Below are 27814 nucleotides of genomic sequence, written 5' to 3' on the forward strand. Positions count from 1 at the left end.
AACAGTCCTTTAAAATTGGAAGTGCAGATGCCAACAAGCCTTTCTGCCTTAGGAGTGATTGCATTGAAAAATCCTGACTGTTCAAGCCAGTCCTTCTGCCACATGAACACAAACCCACTGTAGTGGGGCAGAGATGGCTCCTCCAGGCCCAACACACACAGGCCTGACAGCTCATGGCACACCCAGACAGTGCAAGGGGAGCTCAAATCAGAAACCTGAATGAAGGATTTTCCCAGAGAAGGAACAAGGGTAGATGAGTCCAAGTGAGACAGTCTACAGGAAATGGCACCATTTTAGTTCAAAGCAGCCTGTCCTGACTTGTCCCTGTCTTTTTCTACATGAACAGGTCCCCATACCCAGAGGCAGCAAATGTCCAACAGCAGCTCCATCAGCCACTTCCTCCTCCTGCCATTGGCAGACACGTGGCAGCTGCAGCTCCTGCACTTGTGGCTCTTCCTGGGCATCTTCCTGGCTGCCCTCCTGGGCAACGGCCTCATCATCAGCGCCGTAGCCTCTGACCACCACCTGCACACCCCCATGCACTTCTTCCTGCTCAACCTGTCCCTCACAGACCTGGGCTCCATCTGCACCACTGTCCCCAAGGCCATGCACAATTCCCTCTGGAACACCAGGGACATCTCTTACGCAGGATGTGCTGCTCAAATTTTTCTGGTTATCTTCTTCTTTGGAACAGAATTCTCTCTCCTCACCATCATGTGCTACGACCGCTACGTTGCCATCTGCAAACCCCTGCACTACGGGACCCTCCTGGGCAGCAGAGCTTGTGCCCACATGGCAGCAGCTGCCTGGGCCAGTGCCTGTCTCTATGCTCTGCTGCACACAGTCAATACATTTTCCCTGCCCCTGTGCCAGGGCAATGCCCTGGGCCAGTTCTTCTGTGAAATCCCCCACATCCTCAAGCTCTCCTGCTCACACTCCTACCTCAGGGAACTTGGTCTCATTGCTGTTAGTTGTTTTCTATTATTGGGATGTTTCATTTTCATTGTTTTCTCCTATGTGCAGATCTTCAGGGCTGTGCTGAGGATCCCCTCTGAGCAGGGAAGGCACAAAACCTTTTCCATGTGCCTCCCTCACCTGGCTGTGGTCTCCCTGTTTCTCAGCACTGTCTTCTTGGCCTATTTGAAGCCTCCTTCTATCTTTTCCCCATCCCTGGACCTGGTGGTGTCAGTTCTGTACACAATGGTGTCTCCAACACTCAACCCCCTCATCTACAGCCTGAGGAACCAGGAGCTCAAGGATGCTGTGAGGAAAATGATTGTTGTGAGATTGCTTGCAAAAAGTTAATTTCTGAGCAGTCCAAACTGCTTCAGCTCCGTGAGAGTCATGCTGATACTTCAGCCTGCAAGGACACACACCTGCTGTTTGTCCGGTAGGCAACGGTCACTCCTTGCAAGTGTTTTCATGAGAACGTCTCAACTGCCTTCCTGATCTCTGGACATGGACCTCAAAACATCGGGAGGAGATAATACAAACACTGGACTTGTGAGAGATGGGCTTTTAACCAATTAGAAGTTCTAGGGTGTTGGGGTGAGACCTTTTTAGCCAATAAGTTGCACCTCTAACCCCATATAAACCGTGTGCTGTGTGAAATAAAATGTCTTCACTTTGAATCTCAGAGATTCGTGCTGTGAAGTCCTTTCTCTCTGCGAAATTTTGTTTACTTTAAAGGATGACTGGATGCTTTTCAGCTGCCAAAACCTCCCTGCTTTGCTCTGTCAATGGCTTATAGTGTATGTCATGAGAGACCAAGTCTGTCCTCATTTATAACTGTTTTTTCCTCTTCTGATGTTACTGTTTTCAATGAAATGTCCTTATTAAATTCATTTTTCTACTTAGACACCCATTTCTGTCACCAAGCCCAAGGACTGCCCTGGGCATCCTACCAGAGGGGCCATTCCCCACCCTGGTTGCCCTTGCCCTGGGCTGGGGCTGCACAGGGGGCTGTGGCACCATCTGATGGGCAGTGGGACACAAAGGGGCCATGGAGCCACTGCCAGGAGGTGACAGCAAGGCCAGGCATAAACAAGGAATTTCTGTCTCCAGTAAAGCTGCACCCTGACCTTTGGGAGTCCTGTCACCCACAGTCATCATTTCCTTCTTGTCCCAGACACCTTTATGGCCCTGACATACTGCACCACTTCTGTATTCTTGCTCCAGTGCTGGAACTCTCCTGCAGTGACACCATGTCACTGCTGCTCTTTGTGTTCCAAGCCTGATTTTCTGATCCAGCCCTCCCCTTCCTGATCACACTGGCAACCTGTGTGTGCTTCAGAGCTGCCATCCTGGGGCAGCTCCTGCCCAGCACAGGCAGCCACAAGGTCTCTCCACCTGCCCCTCTCACCTCAACAGTGCCACTGTTTTCTGCAGCACCCTCAGCCTTGCCCAGCACAGCCCTCCTGAGAGAGTCTGACACAGCCCTTGTTCTACATCATCCTCAGCACCTGTTCACCCCTCTCACCTACAGCCTGATGGCCAGAAACATTCAGGGCAGGGAGGCACCAGGGAAAGTGCTCTGGGCAGCCATGGAGTGCACAAAGGGTGGTGTTCCTGTAGGAAGAAATCCCTGCTGCCTTCCTTCTGAATGGCCCCAAGGAGCTGGACAGGCCTGTGTTGTGTTGTGGGCACTAAACTGGAACTGTGGGATATGGAAAAGGCCTTTGGTTTCAGGGATATTGAGGAGGGTGGGCAGTGTCATTGTGAGTCCTCTCTCAAACACCTTGGGAAGGCCAGAGCCATCATAGAGATTCCTGGGGACTTGGGAAAAGCAGAGATGGAACCAGTTTGCAGACAGGGCAGGGAGGAGGACTGAGAGAGTTCCAGACTGGTCAGGCTCAGCAGAGAAGGGGATATGGGAAGTCCTCTGCACCATCTCCAGGTTTTGGAAGGACAAGGGAGGGATGGCAGAACCCATGTGGGATGGAAAAAAAGGGGGTGTTGTGTGCCAAGACTTTAGCAAGAGCTTTGACATGGTCTTCTATGGTGTCCTTATGGCCAGATTGGTGAGAGCTGGAGTGAAGAAGTGGAACCTGTGGTGGGTGGGAATTTGGCTGAACAAAGAGTGTCAAATAAAATCAACAGAAAAAATTCCACTTGGCAGAAACATCCTGGTGAGATCTCCCAGTGATCAGCCCTTGAATACCACTGTAGAACATCTTTATTATCTCTCTATACAATGGGACCAAATGATTTTCAAGTCCTTTGTGGTTGATGCCACCTTTCAGGGAGGCCTTGAGCAACCTGTCTGGGCTTAAAGACAAATATTGTGATGGAAAATCCTGTAAAATTAATTCACTCCCCTTTTATTCCCCACCAGTACAGAGAGACAAAATAAGAGGAGGCATTAAGTGAAAAAGTAGAGTTTAGTGAGAAGAAATACAGCAGCAAAGACAACAATATCAAGAGTTCAAAGCAACAAGAGAGAGAGAAATCACTTTGTCTCTCCGCCCTCAACTCCCTTTTATGTATAGATGGTTATCAACATGTGCTTCCCATTCCCCTTTTCCCCTGGGGGAAAAGATTAAAAAATAAAACCATGGGAGAGAGGGGGCAAAGCAAAATCTGGAAAGTATCTCATCCAAGACAAGTTCTGCTGCCAAAGCAAACGCTGACTCCAGAGGGGCCCAAGGAGCAGCCACGACTCCGGTCCATGTGGCGGTGGGGGGGAGGCAGCGGGTCTGCTGATCCCTTGGAGTTCTAGGATCACACTGGCCCCTTGGCTCCTGAGGTTCTGAAATGCCTCAGGGTTCCTTTGGTTCCACGAGGACTCACATGTCACAATGGCCCCTTGATTCCATGGGATATCTCACTGTCCCCATACTCCTTTGGTTCAATGAGCCCCTGCAGTGTCACAATGGACCGTTGATGTCATGAGGTTCCACTGTGTCCCAGGGTTCATTTTGTTCCATGAGACTGTGCAGGGGCACAGTGGCCCCTTGAGTCCATCAAGTTCCTCACTGTCAGAATGGCCCCTTGATTCCATGAGGTTACTCCATGTCACAGGTCCCCTTGGGTTCCCTGAGGCCCTGAATGTCCAATGGCCTCTTGGTCCCATGCTTTTCCACAGTGTTCCTGGGTTCCTTTGGTTCCATGAAGTCCTGCACTGTCACAGTGGCCCCTTGTTTCCATGAGGTTCCACAGTGTCCCTATGCCATCTTGAGTTATGAGGTTGAACAGTGTCCCCAGGTTCCTCTGGCTCCATCAGGTCCTGTGGTGTCACAACTGCCCCTTGATCTGAAAAGGCTCCTCAGTGTCCCAGGGTCACTTTATTTCCATGACACTCAGCAGTGTCAAAGTGACCCCTTGATTCCATGAGGTTCTGAAACATTTCAGGGTTATTTTTGTCCATGAGGCCCCGCATGTCACAATGGCCCCTTGATTCCATGAGCTCCTGCAGTGTCCCAGGGTCCCTTTGGCTTCATGAGGCCCTGCAAGTGTGACAATGGCCCCTTGACTCCATGAGGTTGCAGTGTCCTCACAAAGCTGAGACCATCCAGTTGGAAGTTCTGGGAAGATTGGGAGGAACTGGGACAGTTGGGGAAGGAAAGGGGAGCTTGGACAAAAGAGAGGAAACATTTTGATGATTTCAAAACAGGTTCAGGTCATGCTGAGAGTGCTGAAACACTGACTGTGCAAACACCTCTGATAGACCTTTACCCAATTTCCAACCTCAAGCCCCAGCCTAAAAGTGCTGCCTCTCCCAGTGAAAGGAATCCACTGCTCTAATACCAACCTCAACCTGACCTCGAAGGAAAAGCCCAAAGACAGAACTCCAGACTCTTATTTAGACTCTAATGCCCCAATCCCAAACCTGCATTCTTAGTAGAAACCCAAGCTTTAATCCTAAACAGGACCAAAAAGCTCCTCCCCTAAACATGACTCCAACCCTGTCAGCACAGCACCAAACCTCCCTAAACTTCTACCTAATCCTGACACGAACCTCTAAACACCAACCCCTGACAATTAACGACCCCCACACAGCCCTTGGGAGCTGGGCAGGGACCTTGAGGGTCCAGAGCAGGCACAAGGTGTTGGGAGAGGAATGTGAGGTGACCTGCACCTGATCAGCTTGTGGGACACAAGGAGCAGATGGGTGGCAATGCTGTGAGGAGTCAGCTGTGCCTCAGCATCTCCAGGGGGCCTGTGGCTGGGAAGGGGCTGCCAGGTGACATCTGTCACCTCCATGCCAGGCAGCAGCAGCCTTGGGCACCCAGAGGCAGCTGAGCCCCCTGTGCACACACACTGAGAGCTGCCCCAGCTGAGAGTCCCTCTCAGGGGCCCTGAGGAGCTCTGGGCTCTGGCAATACAAACCTCATGGAGTTTTGGAAGGGAAAGAGGCCAGTCCTGCCCTGGGGGCACAATGACCCAGAGATGAGGGCAGGGACATGAACAGCTCTGGAGTGACCCTGAGGAGAAGGGCCTGGGCTCTGTGAGGGATGTCCTGAGGCACAGGGGCTCGAGATGAAAGTTAATAAGGACAACAGGATGTGGGGCTGACTTGGGGGGAGTGTGGCCACCCAGACAAGGAAGTTGTCACCCCTCTGGACTCAGCCCTGGGGTAACACTTCTGGACTGGTCTGTCTGTCTATGAGGCTCATCTTGGGGAGGAATGAAGAAGAACTGGAGTTGGGCCAGAGGAGATCAGGCAGGATGGAGATGTTCTTGGTGGTGGAATGAGAAAGAAAGCCACATAGTCAGATTTGGAATGTTCAGAGTGGAGGTGAGGAGACAGAAATATCCCTCAAAGGGGAGCCTTGTGGTGCAAGAGGTCACGCAGAGAGGGTCTGGACCATGCCATGGCTTTGTGTTCCAGGGAACAGCCAGTGATGGGTGCACAGATATCAGTGATGGTTGCACAGACATCAGTGAGGGCACAGAAACTCTGCTGGGAGGGCTGGGAGGCAAAGCAGGATGGGTGTGTGCAGCCTGCAAGGCCAGAGGAGCAGCAGGGACAGGGCAGGCCAGGCTGCAGGAGAGATGGCCAAGGGCTCTGGCAGGGCTGGAAGGCACAAAGGCACCCAGGGCTTTGTCCCCAGCACTCTGACAGGTACCTCTGCCACTGAGGCCACCACAAGGAACTTTCCTTTGAGGGTCTGCACCTTGTTTCTCCCTAACCCCTCCCTTTGGAGACTGGGAGGGGTTGCAGAAATTTTGACATTTGTCATTTCACACCCTCACCCCCTCCTGCCCCACAAACAGCCCTGAGCCACCAGTGAGGGACAGGACCTGTTGGCCCAGGGCCTGAGACTCAGGCCTTGGCCTTTGTGCTTCCTCAAAGAAACCCAGGGTTTTCTCAGCTTTCCAGGTGCCTGCACAGAGCCTTTGTCTCCCTGCAATCAGGGCCTCCAAGGATCTGCTCTAACGAGTCCCTGGGGAGGCTTTGTCAGTGCCTGCCCTCAGTGGGGCCCATTGATGCTTCAGGAGACTTGGAGTTTGGCTTCTGACTTCTTGAGAACTTCTTCATTGTTTTATCAGTTCCTGAGGACCATGAACTCATCTCCAAATACACAGTAGGGCTCATTAAAGCACAGAAAAATCAATTTCTTTCTCTTCCTTTAATTGACTTCAAGTCTTCAAGACTTGTATTATTTGGAGTTTAGTTAAGAAGGAAAATTTCAATATGGACCTGACAAAAATATTTATTTTTTAATGAATGGGGATGATTTACACAGACACTTCAAATGCAAGAGGGCCAGGGTGAAAAGGAATCAGATACAAAATAGGGCAAAAGAGATTAGCAGCCCTTAACCATTGACCAATTTGACAGTTACCATCTGCTTCAATAGCATTGATCAGCAATTTTAACAGTGACTCAACTGCAGAGTCACAATAACAACATTCACACCACACTCAATTCACACACACTCACAGGCAGAGATGAGTGGACACATCAATACCTGTGTGTGTAAAGGTACCCATCCAAAATTCTCCTTGTTGTCAGTGAAACACTCCTGTCCAATCCCTTTGTGTTTCCCAAGAGACAAGGGTGGCACCTGGAGGAGTGTGTTTGTTGAGAGGGGATAAGAATTGTCCTGGGCATCAGCGATGCTCTAATCCCAAATATTCTGGGGTTCCAGGAATTTAATCAAACATTTTCTGCAGCATCTCTTTACTGGGTAAAAATCTGGCTGGATGATCAAGCCAAGGGAGTGGGGGGGAATCAAGTTACATCGAGGGGTGTTCCCAGGGCTCAGTGTTGGGGTCAGCTTAGTTCAATTATTGTTATAAACGACCTTGACAAGGGCATTGAGTGCACCCTTAGTAAGTTTGCAGATCACACCAGGCTGGGTGGGATTGCTGACCTGCTGGAGGGCAGGAAGGCTCTGCAGAGGGCTCTGGACAGGCTGGATCAATGGGCCCAGGCCACCTGGATGAGGTTGAACAAGACCAAGTGCCAGGTCCTGCACTGGGGTCACAAGTACCCCCAGTCCCTGGCAATGCTCTGCAACTGATCCCCACAGCCTGTCCTGTGTCCTCAGTCTCTTCATTTCCAAGAACTTTGTGAGAAAAGGGAGCTCTGTGCTCTGAGCATGGAGGGAGATCCAAGTGCCACTGAAGTAGGAACCAAAACTCATCAGGTTTGTGTTCTTTGGGAGGTTGGGAACTGGTGATGCTTAGAGGCACAGTCCCTTCATTGCCCAGAGAAAAAATAAACACAGTAACATTTCTAAACATCACAGCTCTTTGTGCAGCTTTCCTCAGCCTCAGCAACCTGGATGACCCACGTCCTTGCTGTGCTGGTCACACAGCCCAGGGTGCTCCTGGCCTCCCTTGCTGCCAGGGCACACGGCTGCCTCCTGCCCAGCTCCTGCCCACCCACAGCTGCCTTACAGGGCTGCTCCCAGCCAGGCAGCTCCCAGCCTGTGCCATGGCCAGGGGAGGCCCCTGCAGGGGCACACACTGCCATTTGTCCCTCTGGCATTGCAGGAGGTTCCTGCCAAGATGGGCTCTCCTCCTCCCTCAAGCTTTCCCTGAGCACAGAGGCCTGAGAGACCTTTCCAGTAAAGACTCAGGCAGAGAAGCCATGGAGTCCCTCAGCACCACAGCAGTGTCTGCTGGAATTAAATCCCGCTCCCCATCCCACAGCAGCCCAGCATTTCCCTCCTTCAGCCTTGGTCTCCAGTACAGCCACTGAGGCTCTTTTGGCTCTTGAATTTTCCTGCAGCCACCAACTCCAGGGGAGCTTTGCCTTTGCCACAGTTCCACGTGCACAGCTCAGGCCATGCCCAGGAATTCCTTGTCTGTGCCTGGCCTTGCTCCCACCCCCTGGCAGTGGCTCTGTGGCCCCTTTGTGCCCCACTGCCCCACAGTTGGTCCCACAGCCCCCTGTGCAGCCCCAGCCCAGGTCAGGAGCATCCAGGGTGGGGAACAGCCCCTATGATGGGATGCCCAGAGCAGTTCCTGGGCTGGGTCACAGAAAATGGGGGAGCTAAATAGTAGAATGAAGTTAATAATGAAATATCATTGAAGAGAATAATATTAGAAAGGGAAAAAACAATGAAAAATGAGGTTAGACTTCATCTCTCATGACATAAATTACAGACCATTGACAGAGGAAAGCAAGCAGTTTCTGGTTCCTGAAAAGCATCCAGTCATCTTTTTCTTCACAGCATCCCTGAGTTCTTGGTTCCTCAGGCTGTAGATGAAGGGGTTGAGTGTTGGAGGCAGCACCGAGTACAGAACTGCCAGAACCAGGTCCAGCGATGGGGAGGAGAGAGAACGGGGCTTTAGGCAGGCACAGAAGGCAGTGCTGAGAAACAGGGAGACCACAGCCAGGTGAGGGAGGCACGTGGAAAAGGCTTTGTGCCGTCCCTGCTCAGAGGGGATCCTCAGCACAGCCCTGAAGATCTGCACATAGGAGAAAACTATGAAAATGAAACATCCCACAAAACCCCCCCCACTAACCACAAGAAGCCCAAGTTCTCTCAGGTAGGAGTGTGAGCAGGAGAGCTTGAGGATCTGGGGCACTTCACAGAAGAACTGGCCCAGGGCATTGCCATGGCATAAGGGCAGGGAAAATGTATTGACTGTGTGCAGGAAACCATAAAAAACCCCAGTAGTCCAGGCAGCTGCTGCCATGTGGGCACAAGCTCTGCTGCCCAGGAGGGTCCCGTAGTGCAGGGGTTTGCAGATGGCAACGTAGCGGTCGTAGCACATGATGGTGAGGAGGGAAAACTCTACTCCAACTAAGAGGAAAATCAGAAAGACCTGTGCAACACATCCCTTGTAGGAGATGGTTCTGATGTTCCAGAGGGAGTTGTGCATGGCCTTGGGGACAGTGGTGCAGATGGAGCCCAGGTCTATGAGGGACAGGTTGAGCAGGAAGAAGTGCATGGGGGTGTGCAGGTGGTGGTCAGAGGCTACGGCGCTGATGATGAGGCCGTTGCCCAGGAGGGCAGCCAGGGAGATGCCCAGGAAGAGCCACAAGAGCAGGAGCTGCAGCTGCCGCGTGTCTGCCAATGGCAGGAGGAGGAAGTGGCTGATGGAGCTGCTGTTGGACATTTGCTGCCTCTGGGCATGGGGACCTGTTGATGGAGAAAAAGACAGGGACATGTCAGGACAGGCTGCTTCGAGCTAAACTGGTGCCATTTCCTGTAGACTGTCCCCCTTTGTCTCAACCACCCTTGTTCCTTCTCTGAGGAAAACCCTCATCTCAGTCCCTGACTTGAGCTCCCTTTCGGCTGTCTGAGTGTGCCAAGAGCAGCCAGGCCTGTGTGTGTGGGCTCTGGAGAAGCCATCCCTGCCCCACTGCGGTGCGTTTGGGGACATGTGGCATATTCTGGATTTGTCAGATGGAATCATTCCTAATGCAGAAAACTTATTAGCATCTACACTCTCAGTTCTAAAGGACAGGGATGGCAGGAAGGGGATTTAGGGAATACTTTTCCTGGCCACTTTCCATGCCTGCTTCTCTGAGGTCAGAAATCCCCAGCATTTCTGCTGCACACAGAATGAGCCACAGCCAGGTCTGGGAGGTAAAGGGATTCCTGTAGCTCAGGGCAAGGTAAAGAACTGGACAGTCTTCTTCCCCATTGCCCTGTGTTTGCACCTTTGGGGATCAGAGGACAATCACCTCCTCCATGTTACCCTGAGAAGAAACCAGACCCTGCTGAGAGCAGAGGGATCACTGAATGTCTCAGCCTTTCTTAAGGTCTTTGGGGAAGAATCAATTCTGCCAAAGACACAGTTCATTTGACAAACCCAACAGTGTTTCCTCAGTTATAACATCTCTGTGCTTCTCCATGGGGAATTCTGGTAGCACAAATATGCTGTAGGAGAGATTTGCATCCAGGAGGGCAGCTCAGTGCTTGGAAGGACAGGACAAGGAGATCCCTGAGTGCCCTGGGGATGGTGGCTCATTAAGGGAGAGTCAGCTCATTCCCCTGTCACACACACTGCCCACAGCCCACAGGTTAGAGGAAAGCTTTAACATTGCATTCCTAAGGACACACCTGCATGACAGGAATCACAAGGGCAGTGCCTTCTCTGAGAGGCCAGGACAGAGATAGCAGGCACTGAGGACAGTGTTACCCTGACCCAGCTGTGCCACCTCACAGACACCAACAGTGCCCTCCTTCCCACAGCATTTCTCCTTTTAGCTCCCCTTCACTCCCTGATCATATCCCTGCTGCCTGGACATTTTCCTCCTGGCAGGTGCCTTTTCCCACTCAGCACTCCCAGTCCCATCCCACCCTCTGTGCACTCACCCCAACCCTACAGAAACCTGCCTGTCTGCAGGGCACTGCCTGGGGCATGTTCTCTTTGCAGGTGGGAAAGGGCAGGTCACAACAACCCTGATGGGCCCAGGAAAGGTGATCCTGGTGCTGTCCATAGCTGAGGCACTTCAGGAGGATCCCAGAAGACAGACTGACTCAGAGTTACACATCAGCAGTCTCAGTACATGCTCAAACATTGTGCTGATGGTCCTTGTGTGTCCCTTCCACCTCCTATTCTGCTTCTCTCATCCCCCAACAATCTCACCCTGCTCCAAGGAGTAAATTGAAAACACGCTCAGGAAAGCACCTTATTACAATAATCCCTGATTTACCATCTTCTCAGGAAGTGTCATCAGCCATTCCCAGGTGGATCTGGAGCTGTGAGCAGCCCTGACCCACACAGCACCCTCTCAGCAGCAGGACCCTGCCCTGCTCAGAGCTGCTCCTTCCTCCCACAGCTTCTCCCCAGACCTGTGAGCAGCTCCCCGGGCTGGCTGAGAGCTGACCCTGGCAGGCAGCAGAGTCCCTGCCCCAGCACAGCACCCTGGGCTGCAGGACCCTGCTCTGCACCACAGCCCTGGGCCCCCCTGGCTGCACACCCACCTTCACAGACCTGCAGCACACAATGGGAACAGGGATTGCCTTGCTCTGTCCCTCGGATGGTGCAGGAGGCAAACCCAGCTCTGCTGTGTGGCCACCTCCTCTGCACTGGAGGAACTGTGAGAGTCCTCCAGAAAGGTCCTAAAAGCTGTGGGATGTGCCAGTTTAGGAGATCCCTCCAGGAACTGAAGTTTATCCTCCTTAAAGTTTGACTGTTTCAGAGTGATAATTTCTCCTCTAGTGAGATATAAGCAAGCTCTCCTCTGTCTTCTTCCAAACTGTGATTAACTTCCCTCTCACTGCTCTCCTGTGCCCTGGGTGTCTGCAGGCAGTGCCCTGAGCCCTGCTGGGCTGTGCACAGGAGCTGCTCCTGGGCAGAGCTGTCTCTCTGCAGCACTGCCCGCTTGCCAGGAGCTCCCTGTGTGCCAGGAGCCCGGCCCAGCTCAGCATCAAAACAACAAACCCTGGTGGGAGTTTGGTCCTGACTCCCTGAACATCAGGCCCTGAGTGGAACTTGAGGAAACCTCACAGGAATTCAAAGTCGTGTTGCAGCTCCAAAGTTTCTTGTAGTTTGAATGGGTCTCACTGAGGGACACAAAGGAGAAAATGTCCCCAGGCTCCAGTTAGAGCAGAAAACTGGAGGTAGTGCTGACAGCTGGGGACAGGCAAAGTAAAGTTGGCTCTGATGCTGAATAAACCTGGATGTGTTTCACTAATCCAGAGGTCTAAGCCTTGACCACGTTAAGGAAATGTCACAGCCATGCCACCCAGTCTCTGGAAAGGGAGATCCTGTCCCTCCCTCTCATTCCTCAGGGCTCTTCCTGGGGCACTGGGATGTGGGGATGTGAAATGCCAAGGGCAGGACGATGGGGTGGCACCTCCCAGGCTGCTGAGCAGGAATAAGGAGGCAATGAGGCCCCAGGGCTGCAAGGCTCACTTGTCTCCTCATGCCATCAGTGGCACACACAGCAGCCATGGCCAAAGGCCTGCACAAGTTGGCTCTGGCAGGGCCTTTCAGCTTCTGCACACCCCTGTCTCCTCTCCAGCCCAGGCTGTCCTATGGTGCCCATGCCCTGCCCCTTTCCCTGCAGGCTGTTGTCATCCCCCTGACTGCCCCACCTGGCTGGCACCTTCCTGCACTGACATCTCTCCCTCCTCCCTGGCTCTTCCTTGGAATACAAAGCCTTGGGCTGATCCAGACTTTTTCTGGGGGCGTGTTGCCCCACAGCACTGCTCTCAGAGGGGAATTCCTTTCTCCTCATATCCACCCTGAATCTCCCCAGCTGCCCTTGGTGGCATTATTTCTTTCTCATGCTGTTTCTCACTACAAAGGAAAGTTTCACCATCTATGATGGAGAGCACTTCAAGCACTCTCAGGCATCTCCTGTGCTCTACTCAGTCTCCACACCACTGAGCCCTGGGCTTTCAGTCCTTATCTATTGCTCATGTGCTTGAGGCCTCCAAGTGCATTCATGGGCCATCTCTGGTCCCTCTCCACGTGTTTAGCCATGACAATGCAGAGCTGCTTGTCCAAGAAAGATGGAGTGACACTTTTTGCCAAGGGTTGTATTGGCAGAAGAAGGCACAGTACCTGAAACTGATTGAGGGGAGATTTACATTGGATGTCAGGAAGAAATATTTTATATGAAGGTGGCAGGAACCTGGAATAGGTTGCCCACTATGTGCAAAAACCCGCCCCTGGAGGTGTCCAAGGTTGGGAGCTTTGGGCAACCTGAACTCGTGGAAGGTGTCCCTGGATAATGAAAGGGAAAGTTGGTCGAGAGGCTCTTTCAGGTCTCTTCCAACCCAACCCATTTTATCAGTCTTTCATTTCTATATCTCCAATACCCTCACCACAGTGCTGCAAATATCTGCATACACAATGTCAGCATTTTGATGTGACCCAATCCCCAGAGCTTTATACAAATGAATGAACTGCCATTTTAGAGACATGAATTTCATGGTATTTGGAGGAACCATTCAAAACTCTGAAGTTCCAAAGGAACTAAGAGAAATTTACAACATCTCTGCATGAAAAGCTCACCGAGTACTCTGAGTTGGGCCTGTGGCCTTCAGTGTGTTGGGGCTGCCCTGGGGCTTCTCCTCCAGTGGGATGTTCCCTGGTCATGGAACAGCAAAGGCACTTCCTACCCCAGCAATCTGCATCCTTCTGCATGTCAGGCCCCCACTCACTGTCCCTCACTCTGCTCAGTGTTTGCCTTGGCTCGTGGGTGCACTTGATTAGATCTGCTTGAGTGTTCTGAGGCACAATCCAACACTTATTGCCTTCTGCACCCACAGCATAAGAAATATCACTTGCCCTTTCTATGGGGATGGACCTGATGGATGTTTTTGCATTACTGCTTTTAATTCCCCCTTTTGGAAGATGACATTTTCCCAAGCTGGGTCAAGATGTTGGGATCTTTCACAGTTACCTGAAGTAACTCAGAATCATAGAATATCCTGAGTTTCAGAGACCTTAAAAGATCATCTAATTCCAACCCCAGTGACATGGACAGGGACACCTTCCACTAGGCCTCATTGCCCAGAGCTCAGTCCAACCTGGCCTTGAACACTCCAGGGATGGGGCAGCCACAGCTTCTCTGGGAAACCTGTGCCAGATCCTCAGCACCCTCATAGGGAAGAATTTCTTCCTAGTATCTCATCTGAACCTGCTCTCTGTCAGTGTGAAGCCATTCCCTCTTGTCCTGTCACTCCAGGTCCTTGTAAACAGTCTGTGTCCATCTTTCTTGTTTGCTCCCTTTGGGTCCTGGAAGGACACAATTTGGTCACCCCAAAGGTTCTCTTCTCCAGGCTGAACAATCCCAGTTCTCTCAGCATTTCCTCATGGCAGAGCTGCTCCATCCCACTGATCATCTTGGTGCCTCCTCTGCACTCATTCCAACAGCCTCCTGTGCTGGGACCCCAGAGCTGGAGGCAGCTCTGCAGGTGGGGCAACATCCACCCATGTGTGTTCCTGCAAGTGCAGTGTGGAACCTCATGGAACCAAAGGGACATTGTGACACCACAGAACCTCATGGAACCAAAGGGACATTGTGACACCACAGAACCTCATGGAACCAAAGGGACAATGTGACACTTCAGATTCTCATAGAACCAAAGGAAATCTGGAACATTTCTGAACGTCAAGGAGTCAATGGGCCACTGTGACACTTGAGGCCTCACCAAACCAAATGGACACAGGGACACCGTGGAACCTCTTGGAGATACGGGGCCACCATGACACTGCAGGGCCTCAGGGAACACAGGGAACACTGAGACTTTTCAGAATCTCATTGAACCAAGGGGCCTTTGTCTTTTGTGGGGCCTCCTGGACCCAAATGAACCCCAGGACATTTTGGAACCTCATGGCATCAAGGTGCCACTGTGGCTCTGCAGAGCCTTATGGACAGTGACGGGATGTTGTACCCTGATCAGGCCCAGAATCTGCTCAGAGAATGCAAACAGTGCAGGCTCTCTGTGCTGAGTTACTGCTGGCACCAAGGTGCTGGTTTGGTGTTGAATTCTGCTAAAACCAGCCTGGTTCACCAAACTGCAAATACACATCCTGCTTTTTGAAACAGGATCTGACAGATAAGCTGCTCACTGGCCTGGAAATACAGGACCTGCAATCCCTCACTGTGTAACTTTAAATCCCAGCCCAACTCTCATATGGCACATCCTTTCACAGACTGCCTTGAAGTGTGTGGAGCTTCTGCCGTGAGGCAGGGACGGCTCTTCATGGCCACTGTCCAGGGGTTAAGGGAAGGACAGAGATCTGCCCTCTTTATCTGTGTGGCAAATTACAACAATCCCTGCTGAATGATTGTTTCTTTTTGCTGGCTTTGATACAACTGCTTTAAAAGAATTCTTTTGATACAGTGCACTGCACTATTTTAGGCTATAATATACTATACTAGGAGGTTTTTAGCCTTTCCACAGTGTAGTAAATAATTCTGATTTAGATCTTTAATCTGTTCACTTATCTGTTTCTTTCTCTGTCCATTTATCATAATAAATAATACATTAGATATAAGTACATCTGATATGCCATCATTAAAACCTGCAGGAGAAAGTGATTCAATCACATCTCTATAATTCCCTAAATTTTAACCCCAAAGGAAACCTGAGGCTAAGATTGGACCCTGTCACACTCAGGCTCCTCTCTAAGAAGGGTTTAGAAAGCAATGGGGTCCTTTCTGCACCTCATAGCTCAATGTGGTGCCTTCTCTAATAACCTTTGTCTAAGCCTTCCATATTTTCTGTGACACAATGAGATTCCACAAAGTCTCAAGACACCTTTGGTTCCATGGGCTTGCCCAATGTCACTATGGTCCCCTGATTCCATGAATTTCCACAGTATCTCAGGTTTCTTTTCATTCCATGAGGCCCCACAGAGCCAAAATGGACCCTTCATTCCATGAGGTTCAGCAGTGACACAATGGTGGTTTCAGAGATGGTGGAGCTTTTTTTTCCCTTTGCAGTTGGAAATAGAATGAGAAAGAAATAAGGTCACCAAGGGCAATGGAGGAGGTGCAGATTGGAAACAGGGAGAAAGGAATTTCTTTCCAAGGTCAGAGCTGTGGTGAAACACATCCCCCAGAAGGAGCCTGGATCAGCCCAAGGCTTTATGGAAGAGCCAGGGAGGAGGGAGAGATGTCAGTGCAGGAAGGTGCCAGCCAGGTGGGGCAGTCAGGGGGATGACAACAGCCTGCAGGGAAAGGGGCAGGGCTTGGACACTGTAGGACAGCCTGGGCTGGAGAGGAGACAGGGATGTGCAGAAGCTGAAAGGCCCTGCCAGAGCCAACTTGTGCAGGCCTTTGGCCATGGCTGCTGTGTGTGCCACTGATGGCATGAGGAGGCAAGTGACCCTTGCAGCCCCTGGCCCTCATTAACCATAGAATCATAGATTTGATTGGGTTGGAAAAGACCTCCGAGATCATCAGGTCCAACCCTTGGTCCAACTCCAGTCCCCTTACCAGACCATGGCACTCAGTGTCATGTCCAATCTTACTTGAAAAATCTGCAGGGATGGTGAATCAAACCCCTCTCCGAGCAGCCCATTCCAATGCCTGAGCACTCTCTCTATAAAGATTTTTTTTCTCATCTCCAACTTAAATTTCCGCTGGCAGAGCTTGAGCCCATCGTGCCCCCTTGTCCTATTGCTGAGTGCCTGGGAGAAGAGACCAACCCCCACCTGGCCACCTGAGGTCACCTCTGAGCCTCCTCTTCTCCAGGCTAAACAACCTGAGCTCCCTCAGCCTCTCCCCACAGCACTTCTGCTCCAGTCCCTTCTCCAGCCTTGTTGCTCTTCTGTACACCCACACCAGCCCCTCAAGATCTTTCCTGAACTGAGGGGCCCAGAACTGAACACAACACTCAAGGTGTGGCCTCACCAATGCAGAGTACAGGGGAAGGGTCACTTCCCTGGTCCTGCTGGCCACGCTAGTTTTGCTCCAAGACAGGATCCCATTGGCCTTCTTGGCCCCCTGGGCACACTGTTGGCTCATGTCGAGCTTCCTGTCACTCAGTCCCCCTGGTCCCTCTGCCTGGCTGCTCTCCAGCCACTCTGTGCCCAGCCTGGAGCAATGCAGGGGGTTGTTGTGGCCAAAGGGCAGGACCTGGCACTTGGCCTTGTTGAACTTCATCCCATTGGAATCAGCCCATCTCTCAAGTCTCTCCAGATCCCTCTGAAGAGCCCTCCTGCCTTCCAGCAGGTCGACACTCCCTCCCAACTTGGGGTCATCAGCAAATTTGCTGATGATGGTCTCAATCCCCTCATCTAAAGCATCAATAAAGATGTTAAACAGGACTGGACCCAACACTGACCCCTGGGGAACACCACTGGTGACCGGCCACCAGCTGGATGACTCCTTGTCCCTGTTCAGCAGCCTGGAAGATGCCACCCCATCATCCTGCCCCTGGCATTTCACATCTCCACATCCCCACATCCCAGTGCCCCACGAAGAGCCCTGAGGAATGAGGGAGGAACAGGATCTGCCTTCCCAGGGGCTGGGTGGCATGGCTGTGATATTTCCTTTACAAGGTCAAGGCTTAGACCTCTCGATGAGTTAAACACATCTGTGTGTAATGGTTTGACCCATGGCTTCCTCAGTAACCATTGTATCTAAGGAAGTTACAAGTATTCCACACGTGTCTTCCACGTAGCAGTGGGGGAGTGGTTTGTTGTGCCTTCTTCCCTTCCTTGGCTGAGGAGCTGGAGGGAGGTGGTGGAGGTCTGGCCCCTTCGGTGCCTGGTGGTTCTCCTATCCTGGGTGAGATTGTTTCATTCTTGTTCCCCTTCCTTGAGGTTTTTAATTGTGTTTGTTTTGATTCATTCGGTTTCTTTAGGTTGGGTTGGTGTCTTCCCTATTTCCCAGCTAATCAATCCCCTTTTCTCCCTTCCCCTCTCCCCTGGGAGGTGGGATCCTATGTATTGTGTATACAGTGTGGTTTGTAAATGTTAGTAAATATAATTTATTCTTTTTATTCAGTTCAGTTTCTTTAGAGTGCGTTTCTTTTCAGTTTTTTTTTTCTTTCCTTTGCTGGGAAGGTTCTGGGGGGAGAAGGGGGGCCAGTCCAGGGTTGGCAACAGCTAGGCCAAACCTTCGACATTATTGGAGGTTCCACCGAGATACTGACCTTGAGTTGTTTGGTAAACAATTCTCTGTTTAGAGAACAGTGGCTGGGAGAACTGCCAACTGAAGTGGTATTATCAAAAGAGTATCTTTTTGTTATAAACAAGGTTTTTGTTTGGGAACAGAGGACTCAGGCATAAGGTAAACAATAGAAAGAATGGTTTTCACCCTTTTTAGCAAATACCTGAGAGGTACCAGAGGAGGTCAGTCCAACCATGCTGGCATGGCCTGGCAGTCTCTTGTAGTGAAAGGCCTCCTGTTAAGTGTCTTTCTATTCCTTTACATACTGATGGTGCTAATGCTTACTCCCACTCTGAGAGGTCTCCTAGGGACATACCTAGGTCTGCCTGATAATTGTCATCCATGTAAGGCCCTCCTGAATCTTGACATTAAAGGCCTGTTAAATTATGACATTAATGGACTATTGAGGGAGATCCCTACTGTTACAATTGGTCCCAGTTATTACCTAAATTGTATTGTGACAGCACTAGTGTTTATGAGGGTAATGGAACTGTTGTATAAGATTGGAAGAATGCTGGCACTTTGTTGCTTCCCTTGTTTTAGACCTAAGAAAGGCTATGCCTCTGGGGGACTCGCTGGAACTTTGGAAGGGGCTTCGGACAGGCCAGTCCCAGGGTGGGATGGGCCTTGGTCGGATCTCGGTAAAGTGCTAGGGCGTATCTCACCCTCCGTTTTTTGGAAGTTCACGTCAGAACAAGTGTGTGACTCTGCTGAGGTGGCCCGCTGTTTATCAGAAGAGTGTTTTTCCTATGAGGACCCATATACGCGCGTCTCTGCTTTGTGTTGGGGCCTGGCTAGTGCTTATCGATGTGCCATAGACTACTGTCAATGGCTTGAGGACAGGATAGAATATGGAGATATGCCATCCGAGACCCGTGCAGTCCCTGTTCAGACTACCGAAAGCGGAGTCCAAACACAGCATGAGGTCAAGGCTGTTTCTGTAGAGACCCAAGCTCAAGCAGCTGAAACTAATACAGTCTCCGTCCGCTCTGTAGAAACCCAAACTCAAGCTGCAGACCCGGACATGGCTACCTCCGCTGTCCCTGCTAAAACTACAGTTGAGACTCAGACTCAAACAGAGGCCAACAAAGCCCCCGTTCACTCTGTAGGGACCCAAACTCAAGTTTCAGCCTCTGTTTGCTCAGTAGAAACCCAAACTCAGGTTTCAAATCTGGACAAGGCCATTTCTGCTGTCCCTTCTACAACCACAGCTGAAACTCAGACGCAGGCTGAAGCAAATACAGTCTCTGTTTGCTCGACAGAAACCCAAACTCAGGCTGCAAATCTGGACAAGGCTATTTCTGCTGTCCCCGCTACAACCACGGCTGAAACCCAGACGCAAGCTGAAGCTAATACAGCTTCCAGTTGTTCCGTAGAAATTCAGACTCAAGCCGTAGATCTGGAGGTTGCCATCTCTATTAAGCCTGCTAAGACCACAGTTGAAGCTCAGACTCAGGCCGACGTCGATACAGTTTCTATTCGCTCTGTGGAAACTCAGACTCAAGCTGCAGATCTGGAAGCGGCCATTCCTACTAAACCCACCAAGACCACAGTTGAAGCTCAAACTCAAGCCGACGCGGATACAGTTCCTATTCGCTCTGTGGGAACTCAAACTGAAGTTATGGACCGGAAGATTATCATTGCCCCCATAAAGAAGAAAACAACGAGGACAAAGGAGACTACAAAACCCATAGAGCCACCTCCGCAATTGGAACAAGAAGAAGAAGAAGAGGAACAAGAAGAAGAAGAAAAAGAAGAAGAAGAAGAAGTAGACGAAGAAGCAGCTGCGAGAGAGGAAGAAACTACTGTGACGATGGAAGGAGCGACGGCACAAGAGGAAAGAATAGTCACAGTAGAAGAGGGAGCAGCCGCCAGAGAGGGAGGAGTGGTCACAAGGGATGGGGCACACCTAATGGGACTGGGGGCACGCCCAAAAGAGACCAGAGGCATGCCTGGAGAAAGGAAAGGGACGGTGCGAGCATCCTGGGATAGAATAACATTCGACGATTGGTGCTCTGACTACACACGCAAGTACCCAGTGGAGGAAGAGAGGAGGTCAACGCGCTTCCGTCAGCCTGAGGAAGGACCGTTTCAGCCTCTCCAAAGGCAACCCTCCCTTGGAAGTATGATTCCGCCTCCCCATACTAGACCTACATTTGAGGGAATAGATGACCGGGGAAGGCCCTTACCCCGGCCTTCCAAGGACTATGTGCTACCTCCATTCATCAGACCTGATGAACAACGCAGGAGCTCCCTTTCATGGGGTGCACGAGCTAGGAGTCTTTCCCCACGGCTCGAACGAAGTAGAAGTCTCTCTCCACAGCGTGGGCGACGTAGGAGCCCATCCTCCCGGAGTGAACACCATAGAAGCTCATCTTCACGGCCTGAACAATCCCCATCTTCGCGTGAGAGGGTCAGAAAGGAAGTGAGAGAGGTTCCACGAAGGAGTGGAAGAGTAAAAACACAGGTAGAGAGAATAGTACGTGGAAGAGATGGACAGGAAATAATGAGGGAAAGTGAAATTATACGATCATTGACCCCAAAGGAGATTCGAGATATACGAAGGGATTACAGTCGGTGGCCCGATGAACGCATCCTCACCTGGCTGGTGCGATGTTGGGACCAGGGGGCCAGTAGTCATGTGCTGGAAGGTCATGAAGCACAACAATTGGGATCTCTTGCCCGAGACCGTGAAATAGAACAGGAAATGGGACAGGGGGAGATGGCATCCAGTCTCTGGACCCGAATCCTCCGTGCCGTGAGGGCAAGATACCCATTTAAAGAGTATTTGGTGAGTGCTCCGAGAGAGTGGAATACTGCAGAAGAAGGCATCCAGTATCTGCGGGAACTGGCCATGCTGGAGATTATATACTCCGATCCAAATTACTATGACATCTTGGTCCCAGAGAAGATGCCATGCACACAGCCGATGTGGGATAAGGTGATGAATGGGGCCCCTAAGTCTTATATGCCATGTCTGATATCTGCATACCCTCTAAGTATGGACGAGAATGAGATACACGTTGACAGAATGTGTCACTGGATACGGAGAATATCGGAAACCATGAGAGTCCCCTCTAACTACCAGCATTCGTCCCTCTACAGTGGGGAAAGGGTAGGGAGGAATCCTAGACGCTCTGTGTATGAAGAAGAACCTAGAGGCAAAGGTTCTAGAGGTTGCAAAGAAAGGTCTCGTTCTCATTCTCGTTCAAGTTCCCGTTCCCATTCTCGGTCCCGTTCCCGTTCTTGGTCACCTCATGCAGCACGAGGGAGAACTAGAGGCCACCAGAGGAATACTAGACGCTCTGTGTATGAAGAAGAACCTAGACGCAGACGTTCTAGAGGTCACAAAGAAAGGTCTCGTTCTTATTCTCGTTCCAGTTCTCGTTCTCATTCCCGCTCCCGTTCTCGGTCATCTCATGCAGCACAAGAGAAAACTGGAAGCCCCAGGAGTAAGACACAAAGTGAGCGTGGTTTCTTGTGGGCCCTTCTGCGCGAACTAGGGGAAAACATGAAAAAATGGCATGGTGAACCCACCTCTAAACTTAGAGCCCGAGTGCAAGAATTAAAACGGAAAGTAGCTGGCAAGAAAGCTGTCCACATAGTTGAAGCAAAGACCCCGGAAAAGAAACATCGATCTCCGAGACGCAAAAGAAACAACTCCCCCCATGCTGATGAAGGAGCCTCTGACAGAGCATCGCACACGTCAGATGGAGAATGCTCCGACCGGGAACAACAATAGAGGGGCCCTGCCTCCTGCCAGGAGGAGGAGAGGGACGAGGATGATAATCGGGTTTATTGGGCTGTGTGGGTTCGATGGCCTGGCACATCGGATCCTCAGAAATATCGAGCTTTGGTAGATACTGGTGCCCAATGTACATTAATGCCATCAGAACATGAGAGTACAGAGACTGTGTCTATTTCTGGAGTTACCGGAGGGTCTCAGGACCTGTCGGTGGTAAAGGCTGACATGAGCCTAACAGGAGACCAAAGGGAAAAGCATTCCATTGTGACAGGACCAGAAGCCCCTAGCATTCTTGGTATGGACTATTTAAAAAGAGGACATTTTAAGGACCCGAAGGGGTACCGGTGGGCTTTTGGTGTAGCCACAGTGATTGAAGGAGAGTCCAAACAGTTGTCTGCTCTTCCTGGTCTCTCAGAAGACCCTTCTGTTGTGGGATTACTCCAAGTCAAAGATCAAGAAGTACCGATGGCCACTGCAACTGTACATAGGCGGCAGTATCGTACAAACCGAGATGCTGTGATTCCCATCCATAAAATGATCAGGAAGCTGGAGAGCCAAGGGGTGGTCAGCAGAACACACTCACCCTTCAACAGCCCTATCTGGCCTGTACGTAAATCAGATGGAGAATGGAGACTGACTGTGGACTATCGTGGCTTGAATGAAGTTACGCCACCGCTGAGTGCTGCTGTGCCAGATATGTTGGAGCTCCAGTATGAGTTGGAGTCCAAAGCAGCAAAGTGGTATGCCACTATTGACATTGCTAATGCATTCTTCTCCATTCCTCTGGCACCAGAGTGCAGGCCACAGTTTGCTTTCACCTGGAGGGGCGTGCAGTACACCTGGAACCGACTGCCCCAGGGGTGGAAACACAGTCCAACCATTTGTCATGGGCTGATCCAGGCCACATTGGAGAAGGGTGAGGCCCCAGAACACATCCAGTATATTGATGATGTCATTGTATGGGGAGACACAGCAGAAGAAGTCTTTGAAAAAGGACGAAAGATTATTCAGATTCTCCTCAAAGCTGGTTTTGCCATCAAAAAGAGCAAGGTCAAGGGACCTGCCAGAGAGATTCAGTTCCTTGGGGTGAAATGGCAAGATGGACGTCGCCAGATTCCAACCGATGTCATCAATAAGATTGTAGCAATGGCTCCACCGACTAACAAGAAAGAGACCCAAGCGTTTCTGGGAGCCATAGGCTTTTGGCGAATGCACATCCCAGAGTACAGCCAGATCGTGAGCCCTCTCTATTTTGTGACCCGTAAAAAGAACATTTTCCAATGGGGTCCTGAACAACAACAGGCCTTCAAGCAGATCAAACAAGAAATCGCACATGCCGTGGCTCTTGGACCAGTCAGGACGGGACCAGATGTGAAGAATGTACTTTATTCCACAGCTGGAGATAAAGGTCCCTCCTGGAGCCTCTGGCAAAAGGTGCCTGGTGAGACACGAGGGCGACCACTTGGTTTCTGGAGTCGAAGCTACAGAGGCTCTGAGGCCAATTACACCCCTATGGAGAAGGAAATCCTAGTGGCATATGAAGGCATACGAGCAGCCTCAGAGGTAATTGGTACTGAAGCCCAGCTTTTCCTGGCACCCCGACTACCGGTGCTAAGCTGGATGTTCAAAGGAAAAGTGCCCCCTACACACCATGCCACCGATGCCACGTGGAGCAAATGGATTGCTTTGATTACACAACGTGTTCGAATTGGGAGCTCGAATCGCCCTGGAATTCTAGAAATTATAACCAATTGGCCTGAAGGTGGGGACTTCAGCCTGGCAGATGAAGAAGAGGAAGAGTCAGTGAGTCGAGCTGAAGAAGCTCCACCATATAATCAGCTGTCAGATGAAGAGACGCGCTACGCCCTTTTCACTGATGGTTCTTGCCGTATCATAGGAAAAAGCCGGAAGTGGAAAGCAGCTGTGTGGAGTCCCACCCGACGGGTGGCAGAAGCCACTGAGGGGAAAGGCGAATCGAGTCAGTTCGCAGAACTCAAAGCTGTCCAATTGGCTCTAGACATTGCAGAAAGAGAAGGATGGCCAAGGCTCTACTTGTACACCGACTCATGGATGATAACAAATGCTCTCTGGGGATGGCTAGATCGGTGGGAGAAGATGAATTGGAGGCGTAGAGGGAAGCCCATCTGGGCTGCAGATCTGTGGCAAGACATTGCTGCCAGAGTAAAGAAATTGAACGTGAGAGTCCGCCATGTAGATGCCCATGTGCCCAAAGGTCGAGCTAACGAGGAACAAGATAATAACAGACAGGCAGACCGAGCTGCACAGATTGAGGTGTCACAAGTAGACCTCGATTGGCAGCAAAAGGGAGAATTGTTCCTAGCTCAATGGGCCCATGATGCTTCAGGCCATCAAGGCCGGGACGCAACCTATAAATGGGCACGAGACCGAGGGGTGGATTTAACTATGGACACTATTTCCCAGGTTATCCGCGATTGTGAAACCTGTGCTGCCATTAAGCAGGCAAAAAGATTGAAGCCCCTTTGGTATGGTGGACGCTGGGACAAGTATAAATACGGAGAGGCCTGGCAGGTTGACTACATCACGTTGCCACAGACTAGCCAAGGTAAGCGCTATGTGCTTACCATGGTGGAAGCGACCACCGGATGGTTAGAAACATATTCAGTACCACATGCAACAGCCCGGAATACTATCTTGGGCCTTGAGAAACAGGTCCTGTGGAGGCACGGCACTCCAGATCGCATTGAGTCAGATAATGGGACTCATTTCAAGAACAATCTAGTGGCCACTTGGGCACGGGAGCATGGTATTGAATGGGTATATCACATTCCATATCATGCACCTGCTGCTGGAAAAGTTGAAAGGTGCAATGGACTATTAAAAACAACTCTGAAGGCACTAGGTGGAGGAACCTTCAAGAACTGGGATAAGCATTTAGCCAAGGCCACCTGGTTGGTTAACACCAGAGGCTCTGTCAATCGAGCTGGTCCTGCCCAAGCAGAATCCCTCCACACGGTAGATGGAGACAAAGTTCCAGCAATTCACTTGAGAGGCATGTTAGGGAAATCTGTCTGGATTACCCCTCCCTCGGGCCAAGACAAACCCATTCGTGGGATTGTTTTTGCCCAAGGGTCCGGAAACACCTGGTGGGTAATGAGGAAGGATGGTGAGATCCAGTGTGTGCCCCAAGGCAATCTAGCCTTGGGGAAGAACTAATGTTGTGCTTTGAGTTGTGTTTTGCAGGAAACCAGACACGAGATGAGAAAAACCCAAACAAAGCCGGTACTGGTATTCCATGATGTCCAACGATAAGGCAGCCCTAAACTGTGGACTAGGCCTCAACTTGGAACTGTGACTCTAACCAAAAGGCAATGGACTAAAGCTGAACTGATGCTGGTGTTGATCCTTGATGACAAGACATCTACCTTGAAGGACCGCATATGGACTATATATATATATATGCGTGTGGGATATAAGCAAATGCAATAATACAAAGATCGCGTGGAAAGACCAGTGTGGAATAAGGGGTGGAGAATGTAATGGTTTGACCCATGGCTTCCTCAGTAACCATTGTATCTAAGGAAGTTACAAGTATTCCACACGTGTCTTCCACGTAGCAGTGGGGGAGTGGTTTGTTGTGCCTTCTTCCCTTCCTTGGCTGAGGAGCTGGAGGGAGGTGGTGGAGGTCTGGCCCCTTCGGTGCCTGGTGGTTCTCCTATCCTGGGTGAGATTGTTTCATTCTTGTTCCCCTTCCTTGAGGTTTTTAATTGTGTTTGTTTTGATTCATTCGGTTTCTTTAGGTTGGGTTGGTGTCTTCCCTATTTCCCAGCTAATCAATCCCCTTTTCTCCCTTCCCCTCTCCCCTGGGAGGTGGGATCCTATGTATTGTGTATACAGTGTGGTTTGTAAATGTTAGTAAATATAATTTATTCTTTTTATTCAGTTCAGTTTCTTTAGAGTGCGTTTCTTTTCAGTTTTTTTTTCTTTCCTTTGCTGGGAAGGTTCTGGGGGGAGAAGGGGGGCCAGTCCAGGGTTGGCAACAGCTAGGCCAAACCTGCGACACTGTGTTTATTCAACATCAAAGCCAACTTTACTTTGCTTGTCCCACCTTTCATCACTACCTCCAGTTTTCTACTCTAACTGAATGCTGGGGACATTTTCTCCATTGTGTCCCTCAGTGGGACCCATTAAATCTACAAGAAACTTTGCAGTTGGAAGAAGACTTTCTATTCTTGAGAGGTTTTCTCAAGTTCCACTCAGGGCCTGGTGTTCAGGGATTAAGCACGAAATTCCCCCCAGGGGCTGTTGCTGTGCTGCTGAGCTGGGCCGGGCTCCTGGCACACAGGGAGCTCCTGGCAAGCGGGCAGTGCTACAGAGAGACAGCTCTGCCCAGGAGCAGCTCCTGTGCACAGCCCAGCAGGACTCAGGGCACTGCCTGCAGACACCCAGGGCAGAGGAGAGAAGTAAGACACTGATGAGAGGCTTTGTGGAGTGTCAGAATGCTGAGAGTTCACTGATGGAATCACCTGAACAGTCCTTAACACAGTAAGTCTCTGGGTTCAGGGCGATACAGGAGTGTGCTGGAGGGCTCTCCCAGAGCTCACACATGTTGCTGCAGCTCACATTTGGCAGGATGGCTCTCAGGGTTCCTTTTTGTGGAGGAGGACATACTCCAGAGCAAGGACAACCTGTGGCATCATCAGAGAGACACAGCATGAAATCTTTCTTCTGGGGATGGCACAAGGGTGGGAAGGTGGGTGCTTAGCCAGGGGTGCCCAGGGCTTCTCTGTCCGAGTAGGGTCCCTTCATTCAGGGGACTGAGTGTCAGGGCAGGGGCTCTGCTGCTGCCAGGGGCACTCTCAGCCTTCCTGGGGATCTCCCAGGGTGCTCCAGGAATAAGATCTAGGTGAAGGTGTGACACCTGTCAGGGCAGGGTCCTTCTGCAGGTGAATGGGTGCAGTGGGGTCAGAGCTGCTCACAGCTCCAGATCACCCAAGGTTACTTTAATAAAGACATCAAGGCAGCATTAACCTGAAGGGAGAGTCTGTGCTTTGAGTTTTCCACTCTTCGTGGTCTGGGGGGGGAGATAGAGATGGCAATTTATTTTTCTTCTCATATGAAGGCACTGAGATTCCATTTCTCATGAATTTCTGAGCTTCTTCCAAACCCCAGCACAGCCAGAACTGCCTCTGGGCATTGCCCTGTGCTGGGAGGGCTCTACAGGGCAGAGCTGAGCACCCAGGGCCGGGATGGGCTTTGGGAGCACTGCCAGGGCACAGCCCTGGGCACAGGGAAGCAGCTACTGGCAGGGACATCTCCAGGCAGCAGAGCCCTGGGCAGGGAGTGAGAGGGAGTTGCTGCTGAAATGCCGTGGCAGGGCAGTTAGGGCAGCTCTGGCCATCTCCTACTCTGCTGATTTTTTCCCAGAAGAAGCCCCTGATCTCCTCCAATAGCCAGGAGAGCCTTTACCTCAAAGGCCATGGGGTCAGGGGCATCTCTTGACACACAGAGCCCTGATGAGGGGAAACTCCCTTTGCCCATCTGCTTGTCCCTGTGGGGTGTCCAGAGGAGTGGGGCACAATTTCCCCATTTCTCATTCTCTTCATGCTGCCTTTGTTCCCAACTCAGGTGGGAGCTCCGGGCAATGGGTCTACAGGACTCTCCATTGAGGATGTAACACCTCTGGGACATTCAGCCCTTTCCCTGGATGATCCTGCTGTGCTGCTGGCTGCCTTCCTGAAGGGCACAGCTGTGCCATTGCAGCTCTGTGTTCCCCACAGCCCCTCAGCACCGAGGCCATGGCAGTGGGGCTGCAAGGTGTGTGCAGGCAGCTGCAATGAGCCCTGTGTGCCCCTGGCTGGGAGGGGAGAGCTGAGATCTGCCTTGGGTAGGATGAGACAGGATGAGGAGTTTGGAGATGTGCACTTGCAAACTGAAGTCACCAGCTCTCAGCAGTGTGCAGCTTCTCCTCATGAGAACACTTGAGTGCCTTTGCCCTGCAGGTCAAAGAGGTGACAGCCTTGGGCAGCTGAGAGCAGGGCTGAAGGACACACTGTCTGCCCCACACTGCAGGAATGGACAATCCCTTTAATTCACAG

General features: G+C 51.1%; 1 protein-coding gene and 1 pseudogene across 1 annotated transcript; one reads left to right on the forward strand and one right to left on the reverse strand.

The window, feature by feature from the left end:
• The first annotated feature begins 338 nt into the window (after positions 1 to 338).
• On the forward strand, positions 339 to 1305 carry LOC139684073 (olfactory receptor 14A16-like; annotated as a pseudogene).
• Positions 1306 to 8553: 7248 nt separating this feature from the next.
• LOC139684074 (olfactory receptor 14C36-like) lies at positions 8554 to 20391 on the reverse strand. Its single transcript, XM_071579676.1, has 3 exons — positions 20293 to 20391; positions 11337 to 11346; positions 8554 to 9317 (listed from the first exon to the last, which is right to left on the reverse strand). Exons 1-3 carry the CDS (start codon positions 20389 to 20391, stop codon positions 8554 to 8556), a joined length of 873 nt encoding a protein of 290 aa, XP_071435777.1.
• Between the last annotated feature and the right edge of the window lie 7423 nt (positions 20392 to 27814).

Source organism: Pithys albifrons, chromosome 31 (genome assembly GCF_047495875.1).
Source record: "Pithys albifrons albifrons isolate INPA30051 chromosome 31, PitAlb_v1, whole genome shotgun sequence".
Taxonomy (NCBI): Eukaryota; Metazoa; Chordata; class Aves; order Passeriformes; family Thamnophilidae; genus Pithys; species Pithys albifrons.